The 23463-nt window shown below is 34.5% G+C and overlaps 1 protein-coding gene across 1 annotated transcript in view; it reads left to right on the top strand.

Moving 5' to 3' along the window:
- The window catches only part of AIMP1 (aminoacyl tRNA synthetase complex interacting multifunctional protein 1), a 35571-nt gene that overhangs the window by 4542 nt on the left and 7566 nt on the right, over window positions 1-23463 (top strand). The window contains exons 2-6 of the mRNA XM_061191185.1: window positions 8506-8639; window positions 10655-10768; window positions 13310-13480; window positions 18702-18913; window positions 21561-21729. Coding sequence (XP_061047168.1) covers window positions 8506-8639; window positions 10655-10768; window positions 13310-13480; window positions 18702-18913; window positions 21561-21729 — 800 coding nt within the window. The remainder of the gene's footprint in view (window positions 1-8505; window positions 8640-10654; window positions 10769-13309; window positions 13481-18701; window positions 18914-21560; window positions 21730-23463) is intronic.

Genomic DNA, 23463 nt, shown 5'->3' with positions numbered 1-23463 from the left:
GATAATACTTTTCAAAAGCTTTTTATCATAAAAAATGTTTATTTTTTTAAATTTAGTGTAGGAAAAAGAAAAAAAAGTCTTGACTCTTACTATCCAAATACAGTTAACATACTCAGTGTACTGTTTTCCTCTCTGTCAATGTTTTAGATTTGTAATTACTGTGCGTGCAATTAAGTATTATATCTATTTTAATCGCGTAATCTTTTTTTTTTAATTTTGGCGCAGACTAAGCCAGCATTCCCAAACTGTTTTAGAAAATACTAGTTCAAATAAATGTTAATTAGGTGTTCCTTGCTTAGTATTCCATGGCTAAATACTTTGGGAAATGCTTCGTAAGTACATCCTTTACAGAAATTATAGCTTGGGCATTAAAAGAAGTAACTCCAGAATCAGACAGACCTAAGTTTCAATCCTCATTTACTAACTAGCCACATGACGTGAGGCAAATTAATTTTAAGTCAAGTTTTCCTCTCTGTATAATGGAGATAATTACTGTACTTGTAGATGATCTGTGTAAAGCATTTAGCCAGCCCACAATAAATGCTCTTCAAATGTTACCTATCATTATTAACTTTATCATCTGTGAGAAACCCTTTACGTATTGGCATATTAAAAGCTCAGAGGAGACTAAGGAAACTTCTGAAGTTTTAAAATCCAGCAGGTACTCAATGTAAAATTGAAAATCACTGGAGCAGTTGGCACAGAGTAGTGAAATGAGCGCTGGGTTGAATGGCAAAACATTTGTCTGAGCTTTAAGCAATGATGTTGTTAAGCTAACAGTGTTGCCCTAAACATAACCTCTTTTAAAAAATTTTCTCCAGTTTTCTGTGTCTGTCCCATTTGTCTAAAGTGCAGTGAGTACAAGGAACATGTTTAATCTTGCTTCCTACTATAACTCTCGCGCATGCTCAAAATCAGGGACCATAAGTAAAATTTGGGTCATGAATGTGTTATTTATAGGGACCTGGCAGGTAACATAAATGGCAAACAGGGAATGGCGGGTGAAGTCTGTTTTGCCTTGCTTAAAGGCATTCACATTCAGTTGTTTCAAATACTGATCTGTTTGGTGACCATTTATAATCCCTAGAAGAGACTAGAGATCAGGATCAAACCCTTGAGAACATCAGCATTAAAGGGATAAGAAAAAGGAGATGCTAAGGAAGTAGGTGAAATCAGGTGCAAGTATCCTCATTTTATAAATTAAGAAAATGAAGCAAAGAGAAGTTAAGTGCCTTTACCAAGTTTGTCACACAGCCGGTAGTATTTGACTCAACCAAGATTTGTTGGCTGTAAATGCTTTTTTTAAAAAAACTATGCTCACCTACCTGTGGTAGCAATCATTATCTGCATACTACTAGAAAACATTGACATAAACTTATGCATCCTACTTGTATTTCTGAAAAGTTTAAATGACAGTTAATCAACAAGTACTAGGAAACCTGTTTCCAGAGCTTCTAATTCTAAAATCAATAAATAGTTCTTAATATTTGAGAAAAGTTTTGTCAACATATAGACCTGATTAGAAATTAATCCAGAGGCAGAGTCAAGATGGCCATGTGGGAAGACACAGAGTTAGCATCTCCCCACAACTAGGGTGCCTGCCGGCCACTGGTGGGGAACTCTGACGCCCAAGAAGATGGGAGGAATCCCAAAGTGAACTGGTAGGATGTAAGGGGACTGAGAGGGGAGGAGAACTGGAAGCCAGACAGAATCGGCGCCCCTGAGGCTGGAGAGATCAGGAGAGGCAGGTGGGAGGGGCCCTCCGGGAGGAGTGGAGGGCGATTGCCCCATCCACTCGGACACGGGGAGCCTGCTGAGCTCCCAGGCCAATCCCCTGCCCTCCAAACCCCCATCCAGGCCGCGTGGGTCCTTGGGGGCATAGGAGGGAGGCCAGGGAGATCAGGAGAGGCAGGTGGGAGGGGCCCTCCCAGACTGGAGGAGCAGGAAAGGAGAGGAGCGCATTTTCCCTGCTCACTCGAGCCCAGGAAGCCTGCTGGGCTCCCAGGTAAGGTCCCCTGCCCTCTTGAGACCAGGAGTGGGGGGCACCCTGGGCCCCTTCTGTTCCTTGAGCCTAAGCCCCACCCCCACAGCCCCCAGAGCCTTTTCCAGCCCTGTGGGTCCTGAGCATTGGCCTCGCCTACCACCCAAACCTCACCGTTGCATAGGCCTCACCGTCCACAGCCAAGGCCTTTGCCCCCTGTATTTCTTTTTTTTCTTTTCCCTCCTCCTCTTTTTTACTATTGTGATACTGATATACCTTCCAGTTGTTGATTCACCTATATTTTTATTTTTATATTCTTCCTAACGTATCTGTTAGTTTCCTAGTCTAATTTTATTTTTTACTTTGTTATTGTTGTGTTTTTTGTTCGTTTGTTTCTTTCTGCCACCCCAGGCGGCTTGCAGGATCTTGGTTCATGAGCCCGGGGTTGGGCTGAAGCTCCTGAGGTGGGAGCTCCGAGTCCGAACCACTGGACTAACAGAGAACCTCAGACCCCAGGGAATATTCGTTGGAGTGAGGTCTCACAGAATTCCTCATCTCAGCACCAAGACCCACCTCTGCCCAATAACCTAAAAACCCCACTATTAGAAGTCTCAGGCCAAACAACCAGTAAGACAGGAACACAATCCCACTTATTAAACGACAACAAAAAAGATGAGATGACAAAAAATATCTCACAGATGAAGGAGCAAGGTAAAAACCTACAGAAGACCAAATAAATGAAGAGGAAACAGGCAATCTACCTGAAAAAGAATTCAGAGTAATGATAATAAAGAAGATCCAGAATCTTGGAAATAGAATGGAGGCATGGATTGAGAAAACAAAAGAAATGTTTAGCAAAGATCTAGAAGAAATAAGGAGCAAACAGAGAGAACGAACACAATAACTGAAATGAAAAATACACCAGAAGGAATCAATATCAGAATAACTGAGGCAGAATAACGAATAAGTGAGCTGGAAGAAAAAATGGTGGAAATAACTGCTGAGGAGCAGAATAAACAAAAAAGAATGAAAAGAATTGAAGATAATCTCAGAGACCTCTGGGACAACAGTAAACGTACCACATTCGAATTACAGGGGTTCCAGCAGAAGAGAAAAAGAAAGGGTCTGAGAAAATATTTGAAGAGATTATAGTTGAAAACTTCCCTAACATGGGAAAGGAAATAGTCACCCAAGTCCAGGAAGCACAGAGCGTCCCATACAGGATAAACCCTAGGAAAAACACACCAAGACACATATTAATCAAACTAACAAAAATTAAATTCAAAGAAAAAATATTAAAAGCAGCAAGGGAAAAACAACAAATAATATACAAGGGAAACGCCATAATGTTAACAGCTGATCTTTCAGCAGAAACTCTGCAAGCCAGAAGGGAGTGGCAGGACATACTTAAAGAGATGAAGGAGAAAAACCTACAACCAAGACTACTCTACCAGCAAGGATCTCATTCAGATTTGATGGAGAAATTTAAACCTTTACAGACAAGCGAAGGCTAAGAGAATTCAGCACCACCAAACCAGCTTTACAACAAATGCTAAAGGAACTTCTCTAGGCAGGAAACACAAGAGAAGGAAAAGACCTACAGTAACAAACCCAAAACAATTAAGAAAATGGTAATAGGAACATACATATCGATAATAACCTTGAATGTAAATGGATTAGATGCCCCAACCAAAAGACACAGACTGGCTGAATGGATACAAAAACAAGACCCATATATGTGCTGTCTACAAGAGACCCACTTCAGACCTAGGGACACATACAGACAAAGTGAAGGGATGGAAAAAGATATTCGATGCAAATGGAAATCAAAAGAAAGCTGGAGTAGCAATACTCATATCAGGTAAAATAGACTTTGATATAAAGACTGTTACAAGCAATAAGGAGGGACACTACATAATGATCAAAGGATCAATCCAAGAAGAAGATAAAACAATTATAAATGTTTATGCACCCAACATATGAACACCTCAATACATAAGGCAAATGCTAACAACCATGAAAACAGAAATCAACAGTAACACAATAATAGTAGAGGACTTTTAACACCCCACTTACACCAATGGATAGATCATCCAAACAAAATAAATAAGGAAACACAAGCTTTAAATGACATAATAGACCAGATAGGTCTAATTGATATTTGTAGAACATTCCACCCAAAAGTGGCAGATTACACTTTCTTCTCAAGTGCAACTGGAATATTCTCCAGGAAAGATCATATCTTGGGTCACAAATGAAGCCTTGGAAAATTTAAGAAAATTGAAATCGTATCAAGCATCTTTACTGACCACAACGCTGTGAGATTGGAAATCAATTACAGGAAAAAAACTGTAAAAAACATAAATGTATGGAGGTTAAACAGTGGGCTACTAAATAACCAAGAGGTCACTGAAGGAATCAAAGAAGAAATAAAAAACTGCATAGAAACAAATGACAATGAAACACGATGACCCAAAACCTATGAGGCGCAGCAAAAGCAGTTCTAAGAGGGAAGTTTATAGCAGTACAGTCTCACCTCAAGAAACAAGAAAAATCTCAAATAAACAATCTAACACTACACTTAAAACAACTAGAGAAAGAAAAACAAAGAAAACCCAAAGTCAGTAGAAGGAAAGGAATCATAAAGATCAGAGCAGAAACAAATGAAGTAGAAATGAAGAAAACAATACCAAAGATCAATAAAACTAAAAGCTGGTTCTTTGGGAAGATAAACTAAATTGATAAACCACTCGCCAGACACATCAAGAAAAAAAGAAGATGCAAGTCAATAAACTTAGAAATGAAGAAGGAGAAATCACAACTAACACTGCAGAAATACAAAAGATTGTAAGAGACTACTACAAACAACTATATGCCAATAAAATGGACAACCACGAAGAAATGGAAAAATTCTTGAAAGGTACAATTTTCCAAGACAGAACCAGGAGGAATAGGAAAATATAAACAGACCTATCAGGAGTAATGAAATTGAAACCGTAATTAAGAATCTTCCAACAAACAAAAGTCCAGGAACAGAGATGGCTTCCCAGGTGAATTCTATCAATCATTTAGAGAAGCGCTAACACCGATCCTTCTCAAATTCTTCCCAAAAATTGCAGATGGAGAAACACTCCCAAATTCATTCTACGAAGCCACCATCACCCTGATACCAAAACCAGAAAAAGATATCACAAAAAAAGAAAATTATAGACCAATATCACTGATGAATATAGATCCAAAAATCCTGAACAAAATACTAGCAGACAGAATCCAACAGCACAGTAAAAGGATCATACACCATGATCAAGTGGGATTTATCCCAGTGATGCAAGTATTCTTCAATATATGCAAATCAATAAGATACACCACATTAATAAATTAAGGAATAAAAACCATATGACCATCTCAATAAATGCAGAAAAAGCGTTTGACAAAATTCAACACCCAGTTATGATAAAAACTCTCCAGAGAGTGGGCATAGAGGGAACTTGTCTCAACATAATAAAGGCCATATATGACAAACCCACAGCAAGCATCATACTCAATGGTGAAAAACTGAAAGCATTTCCACTAAGATCAGGAACAAGACAAGGGTGTCCACTCTCACCAGTATTATTCAACATAGTTTTGGCAGTCCTAGCCACAGCAATCAGAGAAGAAAAAGAAAGAAAAGGAATACAAATTGGAAAAGAATAAGTAAAACTATTGCTGTTTGCAGATGACATGATACTATACATAGAGAATCCTAAAGATGCTACCAGAAAACTACTAGAACTAATCAATGAATTTGGTAAAGTTGCAGGATACAAAATTAATGCACAGAAATCTCTTGCATTCCTATACACTAATGATGAAATATCTGAATGAGAAATTAAGGAAACACTCCCATTTACCATTGCAACAAAAAGAATAAAATACCTCGGAATAAACCTACCTAGGGAGACAAAAGACCTGTATGCAGAAAACTATAAGACACTGATGAAAGAAATTAAAGATGATGCCAACAGGTGGAGAGATATACCATGTTCTTGGATTGGAAGAGTCAATATTGTGAAAATGACTATACTACCCAAAGCAATCTACAGAATCAATGCAATCCCTGTCAAATTACCAGTGGCATTTTTTACGGAACTAGAACAAAAAATCTTAAAATTTGTATGGAGACACAAAAGACCCCGAATAGCCAAAGCAGTCTTGAGGGAAAAAAACGGAGCTGGAGGAATCAGGCTCCCTGACTTCAGACTATACTACAAAGCTACAGTAATCAAGACAATATGGTACTGGCACAAAAACAGAAACATAGATCAATGGAACAAGATAGAAAGCCCAGAGATAAACCCACACACCAATGGTCAAGTAATCTATGACAAAGGAGGCAAGGATATACAATGGAGAAAAGACAGTCTCTTCAATACGTGGTGCTGGGAAAACTGGACAACCACATGTAAAAGAATGAAATTAGAACACTCCCTAACACCATACACAAAAATAAACTCAAAATGGATTCGAGATCTAAATGTAAGACCGGACACTATAAAACTCTTAGAGGAAAACATAGGAAGAACACTCTTTGACATAAATCACAGCAAGATCTTTTTTGATCCACCTCCTAAAGAAATGGAAATAAAAATAAACAAATGGGACCTAATGAAACTTAAAAGCTTTTGCACAGCAAAGGAAACCATAAACAAGACGAAAAGACAACCCTCAGAAAATATTTGCAAACGAATCAACGGACAAAGGATTAATCTCCAAAATATATAAACAGCTCATGCAGCTTAATATTAAAAAAACAAACAACCCAATCCAAAAATGGGCAGAAGACTTAAATAGACATTTCTCCAAAGAAGACATACAGATGGCCAAGAAGCACATGAAAAGCTGCTCAACATCACTAATTATTAGAGAAATGCAAATCAAAACTACAATGAGGTATCACCTCACACCAGTTAGAATGGGCATCATCAGAAAATCTACAAATAACAAATGCTGGAGAGGGTGTGGAGAAAAGGGAACCCTCTTGCACTGTTGGTGGAATGTAGATTGATACAGCCACTGTGGAGAACAATATGGAGGTTCCTTAAAAAAGTAAAAATGGTTGCGTAGGATCCTTCTCTATTCTCTATTTTAAGAGTTCATGGCTTACATATGTGGATGTGTTTTCCACTAACATTTCTCTGTTACTAACATTGTTTTCTCTAAGATTCTGGCTTTGCAGACATTTGAGGAACAACAGGGTATTCTGTATTCACTTTTGGTAAAAATTGGCAGAATTTAAAAGGTTATATCTTCATCTTCATTTTTGTAACGTTTTTCCTCTGCATTTTCTAAACTATTAAATAATAGTCCCTGGAGGAGTTTACTGTGACTTTTCCAGCTTAACCACCACCCCCCCATTTATATTTTCTTCATTAGTAGCAATTTTATTTTTATAGGGTTTTTAAAATTGCTTCCATATCATAAATTGTCAACTTTAGCATAAAGTTTTTTGGGGTTGGTTTACTTTTTTTATAAAAAGTAAACATCTCAGAATGTTCTTTATATAGGATGGTTATTGCCTAATAATTTGAAATTTTAAAGCAATCTTGTCCACTACTAGCCAATTATTTTATCAAAAAATTTCACCATTTATTGAGTGTGCATCATTTGTTTAAAATTAGAATTACTTCAGCAATGCTTGTGGCATACTTTGGATTATAAATTGATGTTAAATTAGGGACCAAGAGCAGTTCATAGTATTGTTAATGATTAACCCTCTCTTTTCTGAGTGTGACTATTTGTCTTAACATTTGGCAGTTAGAACTTTAACATGATGAATTAATCTCAGAATTTTGCTGATATATGCATTTTTCTGCATATTGATATCATGTTTTCTAATTTCTGTGCATTATTATACAGTTAAAATTCCAATTCAATTTTTTTTTACAAAGGATACAGTATATATATACTGATACTATTTCTGAGTAGGTATATGTTTAATATTGGTGTTTTCCTAATTGTCGATCTTTTTCTTTTAATATTTGCCTTTTCTAGTTTACATGTTCTTCCTTACACATAAGTTTGTACATAATTAAATAAACAGTAGAAATATCCAATATACGAAAGAAACATATAAAGAAGGAATTCAGCAATTGTCTTTACTTTGGAACTCAGGTGTGATACTCAGTTATCCCTTAGTTAAGGTTGTTGTTAGTCTGTCCCTTAGTGTTTCTATCTTATGTCATAGTATTCTGCAGTATTTTAAAGCTTTCTTTAAAACTTTCCAACCTAAAATATGATTAAATAGCATGTTTTCATGCTTTTAGGGAAAAATTGATTTTCTTTTCCAAACAGAATGAGGAATTAATCCATTAATATTTTTGCCTCTTGTTTGGTTTGTTGCTTTTCAGAGGAAAAGTATTTTTCTAACATTTTTCTGTTACAGTAGAAAATGTTTTTCGTCTCAGACTGCTTGTGCATGGTGTCCTGTACAATAAATTTATTCATTCTACAGTATAATGTATCACTTTCATTTTTTCACTTAGGATTTTCTGCTGGTTCTTTGCAAAAATGGCAGCCAGTGATGCTGTTCTCAAGAGACTGGAACAGAAGGGTGCTGAGGCAGATCAAATAATTGAATATCTTAAGCAGCAGGTTGCTCTTCTTAAGGAGAAAGCAAGTAAGAAAATTTGAAAATTTAAATTTTCTAGGGAGATAACTTAAAATGAATTCATATATTGACAGAGCAAAAAAAAAAAATGTTTACCACATATATTATTATTTCACAAACTTGATGATGACTTCTATATTCCTTTAATGTTACAATTATGAGTGAAATAATGTAGAATTAAGATAAGTTAGAATCGGTGTATAGTGAATATGTGATATTTAGAGAAAACAACGTATTATTTCAAGACTGATAAAATACTTAAGTTGGTATAGAATTAGAGAGTAAAAATGAAGAAAATTGAGTGGAGTCAAATATGAACTCAAATATCTCCTCTAACCTTGTATAGAAGAAAATGTATACTTTCACATTACTCTCTGCTAGGGTATTTTCTGAAACGATTTTTACATTTTTTACAGTGCTTAAGTTTTACCTGGAAATTGCTATGATGCATACAAAAAATATCAAATCTGAATTTTTGCTTTTAAAATTTAGGTTGTTTTCTGTTTTGTTTGTTTAAGTATATTTTATTTCTCAATAGCCAATGTTAATGTTATGAAAATTCCAGAATCTTTACCATCACTTATAGAAATAAATGCTTTTCTTTGCTACATAAAACTGAATGGCTTATAGAATCCTACATTCATTCTCTAAAAATTTCCCATTATCAATTTTTTTCTTAATTTTAAATACTGTTTTAATTATTTTTATAATGTTTTATAAACATTGTTATTGTTTTTCTTAGAATTTTAAAAGGATTTTTCTTATTTTTAAACATTCTTAATATTTCTTTTCATTAGTAAGATGAAGAGATTAGAGATATATGTAATATAGAGGAGAATTAAAAAGGAAGTAATTTGTGAATAGTAGTAATAATAAAAATGTGTATTTCAGGAAGTAAATACTTAGGCAGGACTATACTGCCTGACATATGAGAGGGTCACATGCTACATGGTTCACATATGTGGTATCACCAAAAATGCAACAGGTATAATATAGATTGATAACAGTAGTGTGCCTTGGTATAGACAACTCAGATACCAAAAGCAGTTTTCAGTCATGTTTTTGATTTACTCAGAATGATGAATGATTCTTTATGTAAAGCTCTTGAACAAAACAAAGCACAGTCTACTCTTGATTTACATGGTACTTGATTCCTAGAAAATTCAGAGTATAATGAAAATGTTTAAGAATGTTTATATATAAAAAGTAATTAGGATCTAGGCTCAAATAATTAACAGGATTTTCACTTATACAAATGTACAGTGGGTCACTGCAAAATCCTGCAGAACGTAAGACGGTTCTTCATTTTACAGGAATATCTGGCATATTGCAGGACATCTGGCATCCCTGACCCCTGCCTAACAAATGCCAGTAATGACTCCCATTATTTGTGACAACAAAAAATACTTCCACAGATTTTCAAAATCCCACCTAGGGAGCAGTACCAACCCCACCGAGAATCACTGTTTTTCTTTTATATTTTTGTATACCCTATTGCTGACCTTGAACACACATATTATGTGTTGAGCAAATCTTTGAAGTTATTTCATTCATTAAATGTTTGACCAGCTTAACTTTTGAGACATTAGGAGTAAAAGATTATTCAGTTCCTTTTACAAGGTAATCACTAAAAAGGAAGAAAGAATTTTTTTTTATTGTTTGGTATCATTATTAGATCTTAGACTTTTTTAAAAGTTTAATATGTCTAATATTTGTCTCTCTTTCTTACAGTTAACCTGTTACTGACACTCTGAGCCAGGTTCATAAGAATTTTTATAAAAGCTAGGAAAATGATTGATAAACAAAACCTTTTATGTTGTTATTACTTCACAGATTTATTTCCCTTTTTCTCTCTCTCTTTTAAATATCATGTTATTTTAATAAATACTAAACTGATATAAAGAAACTGGCCAAACATTTGGTTACTGGCTTTGTTTATACTGGCTATGCTTTTTTTAAGTAGTATCCATAAGAAACCTTTTAGAAAACATAGCTATATCTTAACTGGTTGTTCTTGATCCCAGTTTTGCAGGCAACTTTGAGAGAAGAGAAGAAACTTCGAGTTGAAAATGCTAAATTGAAGAAAGAAATTGAAGAATTGAAACAAGAGCTAATTAAGGCAGAAATTCAAAATGGAGGTGATTAATTACAGAAATAATAGGTTGTTTTTATTCATAATAATAATTATTATATTGTTTATTAAGTTAGGTTTTATGCTTGGTTACTCAAGCATTCATGCATTTATCCTCTTATATTGAAGAGAAAATATAGACTTAGAAAATGCAAGTAAATGGTCTTGCCTACGATCATGCAAAAAGTGTCAAAGCTGGAGTTCAGAAAGCTGTACTTCTAATCTCTGTACTGTGATCATCACTATTCCCTATTAAACTTGATCATCACTATTCCCTTGATCATCATCAACTATGTCACTATATAGTTGTTGAAAATAAGCCATAATAATATTTAGTTAACATTTACTAAGTTTTGCTTTATGCCAGGCACTACGTGCCAAGTGCTTCATATACATTATATATTTTATCCTTAAAATTACATGTATACAAATTATCCTTGTTTTACACATTGAAGCTTAGAGATGTATAGTCATTTGCCTGAAACCAAATACTATTTTTAAGTTACCCAAGCCAGCATATAATTATCATTCCAACAATTATGTTGAAAAAAAAAATGAAAATTTTTATTGAATTATTTTAAAGGTTTCTAGATAAATTCACATTATAATAAAATGACATTAATAGTAAGAATAGTTCTGTTATAATTTCAAAGTACCACATGGAAAAACATTTGATTATATTGTAGAAAATCCTTCCTGGGTGAATTAAGGAGGCCCGGGTGTAGTGAATCCCTGTCTTACTACTCCCTTTTGACATTTATTCTGTCACTAAGTTATTCTGAATGCTCTAGTATGCATTCTACCCTAGCTAAATAAAAGTAAGAGGAAAAAACCAATAATGTATGCTTAAAACTATCAACTGGAGAGAATATTATTTGTCACTGGAAAATAGTTGATGTTTTCCAAGATTAGGAGATTTGGAATACAGGTGCAGAATTAAATAAACAGCTAAAATATTAGCAGTGTAAAACTGCTTTTCATTTCTCCTAGTTCTAGAAGATTGCCCTGTAAACATTAAACTTTTAAACTGTGATCGTAATAAAATGCTAAAACAAACAGTTTGAATTAAAGTACTGAATTCTGTCTTGGTGAAACATAAAATAGGGGTAGATGGAGCTTCATATTACTAAAAGAAGGCTTCAAAGAACTTTAAAAATACCTCTGAAAAGTGGTTTGAATATTGGCTGGAATATAAGCCACATCAGAATCCCTCACAAGATTATATTCTTCCATGTTCACTAGGCAGTGAGTATGTTTTTAACATTGCTGGAGCAATTTTCTTTACTTCTTTAAAATGTTTTTTGAAACAGAATTATGGGCAAATAATGCTGCTGTCTCTCCATTACTTCTGATGTAAAAATGATTGTTACTAAAACATCTTTTCAGTTGATTGTTCTATTTAAGAGAAAACCTGAGTGAAAAACATGCCATCTTGCCAAACCATGAGGGGGTGTAATCTCTGGAGACAGACAACCTGGGTATAAATTCTTATTTCCCTTTCTCACTATGTGTGTGATGGGCCAGTTTCTTAACTTCTGTATGGCTCGGGTTGATCATCTGTAAATGTGGATATGAATAAAACTTACTGCTTAGGGTATTTATGAGAATTACAAGAGTTAATTCAGATAAAGCATTTTGAAAAGTGTCTGGGACATAGTAAGTTTATAATAAATATTAGCTTACATTGTTGTTATCTAAAATTTTCTCAGTTTAAGCATTAGTGATTGAAGGAGAATAATGCATTTATTCTTTTATGGTTAAAATAAACTTAATTTCTTGGCAGCCTTTCTACAGTCTCAGATAGTCAAGACTTGATAATCATACACACTGAATTTCCTTTTTAAAAAGAGTTCATGTTCTACCATATGACCCAGCAGTTCCACTCCTAGTTATATATCCAAAAAACCAAAAACACTAATTCAAAAAGATACATGCACCCCAATGTTCATAGCAGCGTTGTTTATGATTGCCAAGATATGGAAGCAACTTAAATGTCCATCAACAGATAAATGGATAAAGATGTAGTATATACATACAAACACAGTGGAGTACTACTCAGCCATAAAAAAAGCATGAAATTTTGCCATTTGAAGCAACATGGGTGGACTCAGAGGGTATTATGCTGAGTGAAATAATTCAGACAGAAAAAGGCAAATAGTGTATCACTTATAGGAGGAATCTAAAAGTTATAACAAGCTAGTGAATATAACAAAAAAGCTGACACAGAGAACAAACCAGTGGTTACCACTGAAGAGAGGGGAAGGGGGAGGGGCAATATAGTAGTTGGGGATTAAGAGGTACAAACTATTGTGTATAAAATAAGCTACAAGGATATATTATACATCATGGGGAGTATAGGCAGTATTTTATAATAACTATAAATGGAGTATAACGTTTAAAAATTGTGAATCACTATATTGTACACCTGTAACATAATATTGTACAACTATATTTCAATTAAAAAAAATAGAGTTCATATTTGTTATTCACAGTTTTCCATTTGTTTGTTGTTTAATATAAATGACATTATTTTCATTTTCTCTCTCAGTAAAACAGATACCATTCCCATCTGGTATTCCACTGCAAGCTGATTCTGCGGCTTCTGAAAATGTGATACAGTCTATACCAATAACAGCCATATCTTCTGGTGCCAAAGAGCAGATAAAAGGAGGAGGAGGAGAAGAAGAAAAGAAGATGAAAGAGAAAATTGAAAAGAAAGGTATTTTTGAACAGTTGAAGTTATTTGGCACTTGACTGGTTTATCAGATGTCAGCATTTTTGATAATAATAATGGTGTCAAGAAGAAAGTTCAGACTTTTATGAACTAAAGTCAGGAACAAGAGGATAATGGAACATAGAATCTGGGCCCTAAAGGATGACAGGATAAGAGTGTGGCATTTGAGGGAGAGGGACCAGCATAACTAAAAATAAAGAGATTAAGTATAGAGGCCCATGTGTAGTTTGGTATGACTGAATTTAGGTGTATATACAGGGGATAGTTCCAGAGAAATCACAGGTAGAAAGTTAGCTTAGAACCAGTTGTGAAGATAGGAAAGGGATATTCCAGTCAAAGCAGAATTTCTGAACTAGCATGGGGGTGTTGAAGTTTTAGGAGCCCATTAAGATCTGAAGTGCAAAGTATATCACAGTCCACTTAGGCAACTAGACTAGAAATCTTAGAGTCACCCTTAACTTGTCCCTGTCCCTCAATTTCATATTTAATTGGCTACCAAAGCCTATACAGGCATACCTCGGAGATATTGCAGGTTCAGTTCCAGGCCCCTGCAATAAAGCAAATATCACAAAACAAGTCACAAGAATTTTTTGGTTTCCTAGTACATATGAAAGTTATGTTTATACTGTAGTCTGTTAAATGTTCAATAGCAGTGTGTCTAAAAAAAATAATGTATATAACTTAATTAAAAATACTTCATTGCTAAAACATGCTAACCATCATCTGAACCTTCAGCAAGTCATCATCTTTTTGCTTGGGGAGAGTCTTTTCTCAATGTTGAGTGCTGCTGACTGCTGACTGATCAGGCTCATGATTACTGAAGGGTGGGGTGCTGTGGCAGTTTCTTAAAATAAGACAACAATGAAGTTTGCTGTACTGATTGAATCTTCCTCTCACAAACTATTTCTCTGTAGCACACATGCTGTTTGATAGCATTTTACCCACAGTAGAATTTCTTTCCAAATTGGAGTCAGTCTGCTCAAACCCTGTCATTGCTTTATCAACTAAGTTTATGTAATATTCTAAATCCTTTGTTATCCTCAACAGTCTTCACAGCATCTTCACCAGGAGTTGATTCCATATCAAGAAACCACTTTCTTTGCTCATGCATTAGAAGCAACTCCTTATCCATTAAAATTTTATCATGAGATTGCAGCAATTTAGTCACATCTTCAGGCTCCACTTCTAATTCTAATTCTCTTGCTATTTCCACCACATCTGCAGTTCCTTCCTCCACTGAAATCTTGAACCCCGCAAGTTATACATGAGGATTGGAATCAGCTTCTTCCAAACTCCTGCTACTGTTGATATTTGACCTCTTTCCATGAATCACAAATGTTCTTAATGGCATCTAGAATGGTGAATCCTTTCCAGAAAGTTTTCAATTTAGTTTGCTTAAATCCATCAGAGGAATCACTATGTATGGCAGCTATAGCTTTAAAAAATATAATTCTTAAAGAATAAGACTTGAAAGTCAAACTTCTTGATCCGTGGGCTATAGCATGGATGTTGTGTTAACAGGCGTGAAAACAACCTTAATCTCATTGTACATCTTTATGAGAGCTCTTGAGTGACCAGGTGCATTGTCAGTGAGCAGTAACATTTTGAAAGGAATCATTCTTGTGAGCTGAAAGTCTCAACAGTGGGCTTAAAATATTTTGTAAACCATGTTGTAAACAGACATACTGTCATCCAGGCTTTGTTGTTCCATTTATAGAGCACAAACAAAATAGATTTAGCATCATTCTTAAAGGCCCTAGGATTTTCAGAATGGTAAATGAGCATTGGCTTCAACTTCAAGTCACCAGCTACATTGGCCCCTAACAAGAGAGTCAGCTTGTCCTTTGAAGCCAGGCATTGACTTCTTCTCTCTTGCTATGAAAGTCCTAGATGGCATCTTCCTCCAGTAGAAGGCTGTTTCATCTGCATTGAAAATTTGTTGTCTAGTGTAGCCACTTCATTAATTGTCTTAGCTAGATCTTCTGGATAACTTGCTGTAGCTTCTACATCAGCACTTGCTGCTTCACCTTGAATTTTTATGTTATGGAGATAACTTCTCTCCTTAAAGCTCATGAACCAAGCACTGCTAGCTTTAAACTTTTCTTTTTGCAGATTTCTCATCTCTCTCAGCCTTTACAGAATTGAAGAGAGGGCTGTGCTCTGGGTTAGGCTTTGGCTTAAGGGAATGTTATGGCTGGTGTGCTCTTCTATCCAGGCCACTAAAACTTTCTCCATATTAGCAATAAGGCTGTTTTGCTTTCTTATCATTCATGTCTTCACTGGAGTAGCACTTTTAGTTTTCTTCAACTTGTTTGCATTCACAACTTGGCTGTTTGGCAGAAGAGATCCAGCTTTTGGCCTATCTTGGGTTTCGACATGCCTTCCTCACTAAGCTTAATCATTTCCAGCTTTTGAACGTGAAGAATGTGTGACTCTTCCTTTCACTTGTACACTTAGAGGCCATTGTAGGGTAATTAATTGGCTTAATTTCAATATTGTGTCTCAGGGAATAAGGAGGCCCGAGGAGAGGGAGAGAGATGGGTTGGCTGGTTGGTGGACAGTCAGAACACACACAACATTTATTAAGTTCAGCATTTTATATGGACATAGCTTGTGGTACCCCCAAACAATTACAGTAGTGACATCAAAGATCACAGCCACAGATCACCATAACAAATATAATAATAATGAAAAAGTTTGAAATACTGTGAGGATTACCAAAATGTGACACAAAGACACGAAGTGAGCAAATGCTGTTGGAAGAATGGTGCCAAGAGACGCTTGATGCAGGGTTGCCACAAACCTTCAATTTGTAAATAATGCAATATCTGCAAAGTGCAATTAAGGGAAGCACAATAAAGTCAGGTATGCCTGTAATTCCTACCACCGCAACGTATCTGGAGCGCAGCTCTGTTCCTCCGTTTTGTTAGGTGCTACCAGGTAGTTCAGGCTCTCATGAGCTCATCTAAATTAATGTTCAAGCCTCATTTTTTCTAGTCTGTCCTTCCATTGCTGCTAAAGCTATTTTTCTAATCATCAATATGACTCCTTTTTTATTTAACTTTATTCCTTTCTGGACTTCATTTCCCCAGACATGTCTAAAAATGTGCTTTTATAATTCATTATACATGCCTCTCATAGTATTTAAACTCAGTTAAAATTTTTTTGGAAAATATAAAATGGCTCAGGGATCTGTGAGCTAACCTAAGCCATTTTAGCACTTCTCAGTTCCTTTTGGTAAGCATCAGTAGCCTCTGTTAGAAGTCGTTAGGGGCTGTACATCCTCTCCTACATAACTTCACCACTAGGTGGTATGGTTACAAAGAAAGCAGTTCAGACTAATTCTTTCACTTTATGAATTTTATTAAGTAGGCACAAAACAGTCATGCAGCCTGTTCTTATAAGTTTTGTGAAGTCCATCCTCAAAGAGGATGCGCTACTGTGGCTGCAGGGTCAGTCAGCCTTCTAGTCAAATGAGACAACAAAGTCTTCCTTTGGAGGAGGAGGGAGCACACAAAACCAAATGGAGATCTAGGTCTAGAATGCCTCTGTTCAATAGAACTTCCTGTTCTGTATAGCTGCATCATCCAACACAGTAGACAATAGCCACATGCAGCTCTTAAACATTTGAAATGTGTCTAGTATGACTAAAGAACTAAATTTTTAATTATTTTAAATTTAAATGTAAATAGCTCTATGGGGTTGGCAGCTACTGTATTGGACAGTGCTGGATTAGAAGGCTGTTCCATTGGTGTTTGGCTGCTAAGATTGCCAGATTCCAACATTCTGCTTACACAAGGGTTGTGGCACCCACACAGCCTTTCTATACTGTCACTTATAAGCATCACTCATTTGTTAATGAAACATTTCTAAAATCCCTTATGATGACTAACAAAGTTCTTGGTATAGATTTTGATATTTGCAGTCACCTCTGGAATGTGGATTCCTGATAAAGGTATTTCAAATGCCTAGAGAGTAAAGTTTAAAAATGTATATGAAAATAGCTATATTGTGCTGTTATAGTAGTATGTATGTAGTATTTTAAAATAAATACATAGTTTATCACTCAAAGATAACTACTAAGATTTTTGTAGTAATTTTATATATATATTTCTATATCATTTGGGCTTTTACTCTTTAAAAAAATCTTTGCTAATATGTTACATGGAAAATGGTATTTTTAAAAAATTTGCTAATGAAAGTAAAAATTGTCCATTATTTTAAACTAGCTCTGCCTCCTCTTTTATAAACTATCTTTGTGTAAACTGTGAATGTTTTTTACACAAAATCATCTATTCCTACTCCAGGCAGAATTATTCTTCTCTGTGCTTCTATATTTCTTTGTGTATGTAATATTTATCACATGTTCACTGTATACATCTGACTTTCTTAAAAGAGATTTTTAGTGCTTGGCTAGCATGGGCCACTCATCTTACTTTTTTCAGTGCCTTAGATCTGAGTAAATATTTGTTCAAAGATGAAACAAAGAAATAATTAAGAAACAATGTTTTCAAGCCATAATAACTTATCTCTACAGATTGGGAGGTAAATAAGTTTTTGTTTTGTTTTACATTTTTTTTTCTGCCAGAGAGGCTAAATGTAAACTTTAGGAATATGAACTCTATACAGGTTGCATTTTGACTCAATGGCTAAAGTAATCTTACGCTAATAAGAGTTATATTATCAGCATTTAAATAAAAGTAGAATTTTATAAACATGATCAGAATAAAATGTGACTCTCTAGTGTCACAGTAAATCAAATCTTAAAGGGTTTTCTACACTTCTGTTTCAGGGAAAGGCAAATTTTCTCTTTAAAAGGTTATTTGCTGGCCATAAAGTCTCTGTTACAACTACTCCACTCTGCTGTAGTACCAAAGTATCCATAGACAACATGTAAATTAATGAACATGATTTTGTTCTAATAAAACTTTTTGACAGGCAGTGGGCTGGATTTGCCCTTGAGCTATAGATTACCAATACCTACTCTATGTCTTTAATTAGAGATATAGACAGTTAATTCAACAGGGAAATAGCTTAAAAAGGGTTCAAATATTGTGACATGAATAATTCTTTCCTTTGTTATTTAAATGAAGATAGGAGATAAACACTTTTTTTTTTTTCTTTTAAGCTCATCAGCATCAATGCTATAGAGATTTTCATAGTGTATTTTTACTTCTGATGTTTATCCATTTATAAATATTTTTAGGAGAGAAAAAGGAGAAAAAACAACAGCCAGCAGGAGGAAGTGCTGACTCTAAGCCTATTGATGTATCCTGTCTGGATCTTCGAATTGGTTGTATCATCACTGCCAGAAAACACCCTGATGCAGATTCTTTGTATGTAGAAGAGGTAGATGTTGGAGAAACAGTCTTAAGAACAGTTGTCAGTGGCCTGGTGAATCATGTTCCTCTTGAACAGGTAATCTGTGTAGCTAAAATTATTTCTACATATACATTTCACCTTCATTCCCTCTTTCTTAATGTTTTTTCATGTAATTTTGTATCATACTGCACAACATGAGCCAGTATTGATTAATTCAGTTGATTGGTTTGAATGTAATGAATTCCACCAAAAAGTGCATAAAACTACCAAAAACTTGCAAAAGATCTGTAAATTAAGATCAAATTCATGAACATAGAAAGAATAAATGATATGTTATTTTTTTCTCAATTTTTAAAAATGTTTTTAGTTTGGTATTTAACATCATTGTTCCATCATGGAATTTTATTCCTTGATTTTTAAAATCATTGTTATATAACTCAGAAAGCACCAATCTAAAATTAAGAAAGCAAGTTTTATTTCTTTATAACTCAAGAAATATTTTCATACCTGAAGAGGAAAGAGGAGAGGGGATCATGAAGATTGAATGTGCAATTTTTAATGGTATTCCTTTATTCATTAAAAATTTGATGTTTTGTATTTTATTATTTAGATATTTAAATGTATCTATATTTCCAATGACCGTGGAACGAATCAAAGACAGTAATAGTTTTTAATTTGCTGTTTCTAGACATCTTCTTTAGTAATTTGCATCATTTACCTATTTCCTCTGCCCCATAGTGCTTGAGACATTGCAGAGACCATAGACTTCAACATTAAAATAGTTCTCCCTCTCAGTCCTTTGCCAACTTTGTTGCTTATTGGCTTTGTGAACTTGCATAAATTCCTACATTTATTCATTCCTATTTCTAGATGCTAATATTTATTGAGTAACTACACTGTGCCAGGAACTATTCTAGGCAAGTGAATTAAAATAGAAAGATAGATAGATAGATAGATTTGCTTAAAAAAACCAAAAGCCCTGCCTTTGTGAAGCTCATATCCCTATGAGGGAGTCAGAAAATCATAATATATAGTGTGTTAAATAGTGATAGATATCAGGAGAAAAATAAAGTAGGGAAAGAATCTAGGAAGTATTGAGGCTAGGAAGATGTTGTCATTTATATAAAGTGGCCATGGAAGACCAAAGAAAGTGATATTTAAGTAAAGGTCTAAGAAAATGAAGAAAGCAAGTCATTCTGTCTGGTGGGAGAGCATTTTCAGGCAGCCCTGAATCAGAAGTATACCTGGGATGTTCAAAGAACAGCAGGAGGCCAGTGTCACTGTAGCAGACTAAATAAGGGGAAATGTCATGGGAGATGAAATCAGAGATAAAGATGCCAAATGATATAGGGTGTTAGAGATCATTGTAAAAACTTGGGCTTTTATTCTGAGTGAGATGAAAGCCATTGGAGGATTTTTGAGCTAAGGGGTAAAATGCTCTGTCTCACATAGTAGTAGTATCATCCGGTTGCTTTGTGGAGGGGAGAAAGATTGAATTAAGGAGATCAGTGAAGAAATTTCTCTTATCTGTGAAAAAAAGATAGACTTGGCACATGTGTGTGCTTTTTCTTTTTAACATTCGTTTTGTATAGGACCAGGGCTCCTTTATAACTACTTAGGAAGTTAGGTTCATAAGGAGCCCTGGAGAAAAGAACCAACTGATCTTGAGCCAGCTCAAATTGGAAAAACTCCTCCTCATTGGAGCTTTAACTTTTTTGTTCTCATAAGTTAGACTTTTTCTTCTCTTCCAAAAGCTATCATTCACAGCCATAACCAAAGCTATTTATATACACATCTGTATCTAACCCAACAAGTCAGTACTAGTAAGCAGTCTATAAAGTAATAGCACTTAGCTCCCCAAAACTGCGTACCAAATTTTATACATTTGTTTATTTTTCTACGGTAAAGGTCCACAGCTCTCATCTGATTCTTAACAGATTGCATCTAGCTAACCCTGTTGTTTTTCTTATACATATTTGCTATAACTTGTTTTTTGAATTTCCCATATATGTGGCATTTTACAGTTATTTGTTTGAAGAGAATAAGAATTCATGAAGACCTCCAAAAAGGGGGCCTTTTAAATTTGAGCCTTAGGCTAATTTTTTTTTAATCATAGAATTTGGGAGTAAATTTGAAGTTTAAAGAAATTTTTATGTACTTCTTTAACAAATTATAGAACTAGCCATAATTGTTCATTGTAGTGTGCATAATGCTTGAATTGTTAAATGATCAGTATTTTTTAATTTAGGAAATGAACCTTGCATAGTATTGGAAATGATCAAACATATAGGAGAAAAAATGTGCATTTATTTTAGTGCTAATGCTAAGCTAAATGCTTTATATACATGTTTTGATTTAATCCTTGTGACAAGTCTTTAATATCATTTCCCTCCTTTTGTGAAGAAACAGGGAGATCAACTTTATACAGCCTCATTGCTAGTACATGGCAGATTAAATTCAAAACCAAATCTGTTTCTCTCAGCCATTTCTTTATTTATATTTAAGTGACATATTATTGCCTTTGCTGTTTGATCTCTAATGCATTGTCAATTTGTAGAATTTTTTTTCATGTTGATATAAGACTTCTTAATAACATAAAAGATTTTAGACACAGATAAGGATAAAAACAGCCACAAAAATAGGACATTTGATATTTAGCATATTAGATGTACCTTAATATATTCTAGATAAGATTATTCTAAATCTCTAGACATCTTTAATCATCAATTTATATTTCACACAGATGCAAAATCGGATGGTGATTTTACTTTGTAACCTGAAACCTGCAAAGATGAGGGGAGTAGTATCTCAGGCAATGGTGATGTGTGCTAGTTCACCAGAGAAAGTTGAAATCTTGGCACCTCCTAATGGGTCTGTTCCTGGAGACAGAATTACCTTTGATGCTTTCCCTGGTAAGTATTTATTAGTCATTATTTAAAATAGTTTGGGAATCATTGTTCTCAAAGCTATGCTTGGAATGTTTAAATTTAAAGTCAATCCTGTAAATGACTTGTAAGACTTTACATTAAATGATCATTATTAGTGATATAATTGAGTTTATTGAGATTGACTCAAGATGGCACAACTGTCTAACTATTCCATCCCCATGAACACTCAAATTTCATAAAACACCAGAGAGATTTTACCCTAAGTGAAATACTAATTTTGATACCTCCATAGCAGAAGAGTGTCATAAGGATAGAGAACCAATTAATGTGCTACAAAATCATTTAAGCTGTAGATTATCTCAGAATGCAACACAGAAAGATGAAGAGATGAAAAGGGAGGGGGGAAATATATAATTCTCAAAGTCGGTCTAGTAATATACTTGCACATGCTTTTACTAGACTTGAGGATTTAGAGGAAATCTCTAAGTAGAAATTCATATTTATTTTAATAATCTAACAGGAAAGTTCATTTCATATTGCTTCTTTTCTGTAGTAAAATGCTCCTGAGACGGATGAAACTTCATAATGCATGAGAACATTTCTTCAAATAGGTCTGTGAAGCAGTAAAGAAAGGATGCTTGGCAGATGTAGAATAAATATTTCTTTCATAAAAGTTGAAGACCCCATAAGAGTAAAAACAGTTAGAAATTAAAAGACTATTTACAGAGGATGTTCATTTGACTAGAGTAAGGAAAAGCAGAAATAAATTAGGGTAACAAGTAGGATTAGGTTTAAAAGTCAAAATTTATTTGGAGATGTATTTGTAAAAACAAATGAGTTTTAATGGAATAGCAAGGCTGATATGATTATATAGTCGTGTTTTTTTAATCCTATGTTAACTGTGTTTGATGAAATATTAAGACATGAAGAATTTTAGCATTGGAATAATAAGATTTTAAAAACTGGATGAAAGCATGGGTAACTTCCATGAAACTCAGCTCCCACCTCCTAATAAAAAGTATACTAATCTAAAAAACATGGGGTTGTTTAACAAGTATCTGTGACTTTGAATCCATGTGTATGTCTTGAACCTTGGTAGATTGGAGATCATGATGGTCTGTGCTCTGAGAACCTTTTTTGGTAAAACAGGTTTTGGGAAAATCCCAGTCTCAATCATTTCTCAAAGCAGCATGATAGCTTTTGGTTCTAGGAGCACACGATCACCACTCTACTTACTAGGATATGAAAACACTTTGCCAAACCTCATGCTTTTGGGTAGGCCGTCATGTGTGTACCTGACAAACCTGAAATTCTATTTCACTAAGTTGGAATGGAATGAAAATAAAAGCAAACTTTTTCTTTTAAGATTCAGCACACATTGAAGAAAAAAAACAAAAATCTTGGTTTACCCTTTCAGATTAAAATTTGCCTTCCTTTTTATTTAAATATTTAAGATGAGTACATTTTAAGTTTTATTTTTTGATATAAATTGTAGAGTCAGATGTTTAGAACTGGAAGAAATCATCTACTTTAACCCACTATTTTACAAATTTGGAAACTGAGACCCAATAGTACTTAAGTTACTTGGTTAAGGTTATACAGAGTTTGTAGAAGGATCGAACAGTAGATGTGCCTGAATCTCTAATACTATCAGCATTTTTGTTTGTTGATTGTTGCTTGGTGTGAATTCATATGGGCTATCATTAGAGAAGGCTTATAGATCTTTTATTTCTATGACAGCTTTCATTCCCTTATCTT

Source organism: Eubalaena glacialis, chromosome 5 (assembly GCF_028564815.1).
Source record: "Eubalaena glacialis isolate mEubGla1 chromosome 5, mEubGla1.1.hap2.+ XY, whole genome shotgun sequence".
Taxonomy (NCBI): domain Eukaryota; kingdom Metazoa; phylum Chordata; class Mammalia; order Artiodactyla; family Balaenidae; genus Eubalaena; species Eubalaena glacialis.
Note: the sequence above shows the minus strand (reverse complement) of the source record. Positions and strands in the feature narration are given on the sequence as shown.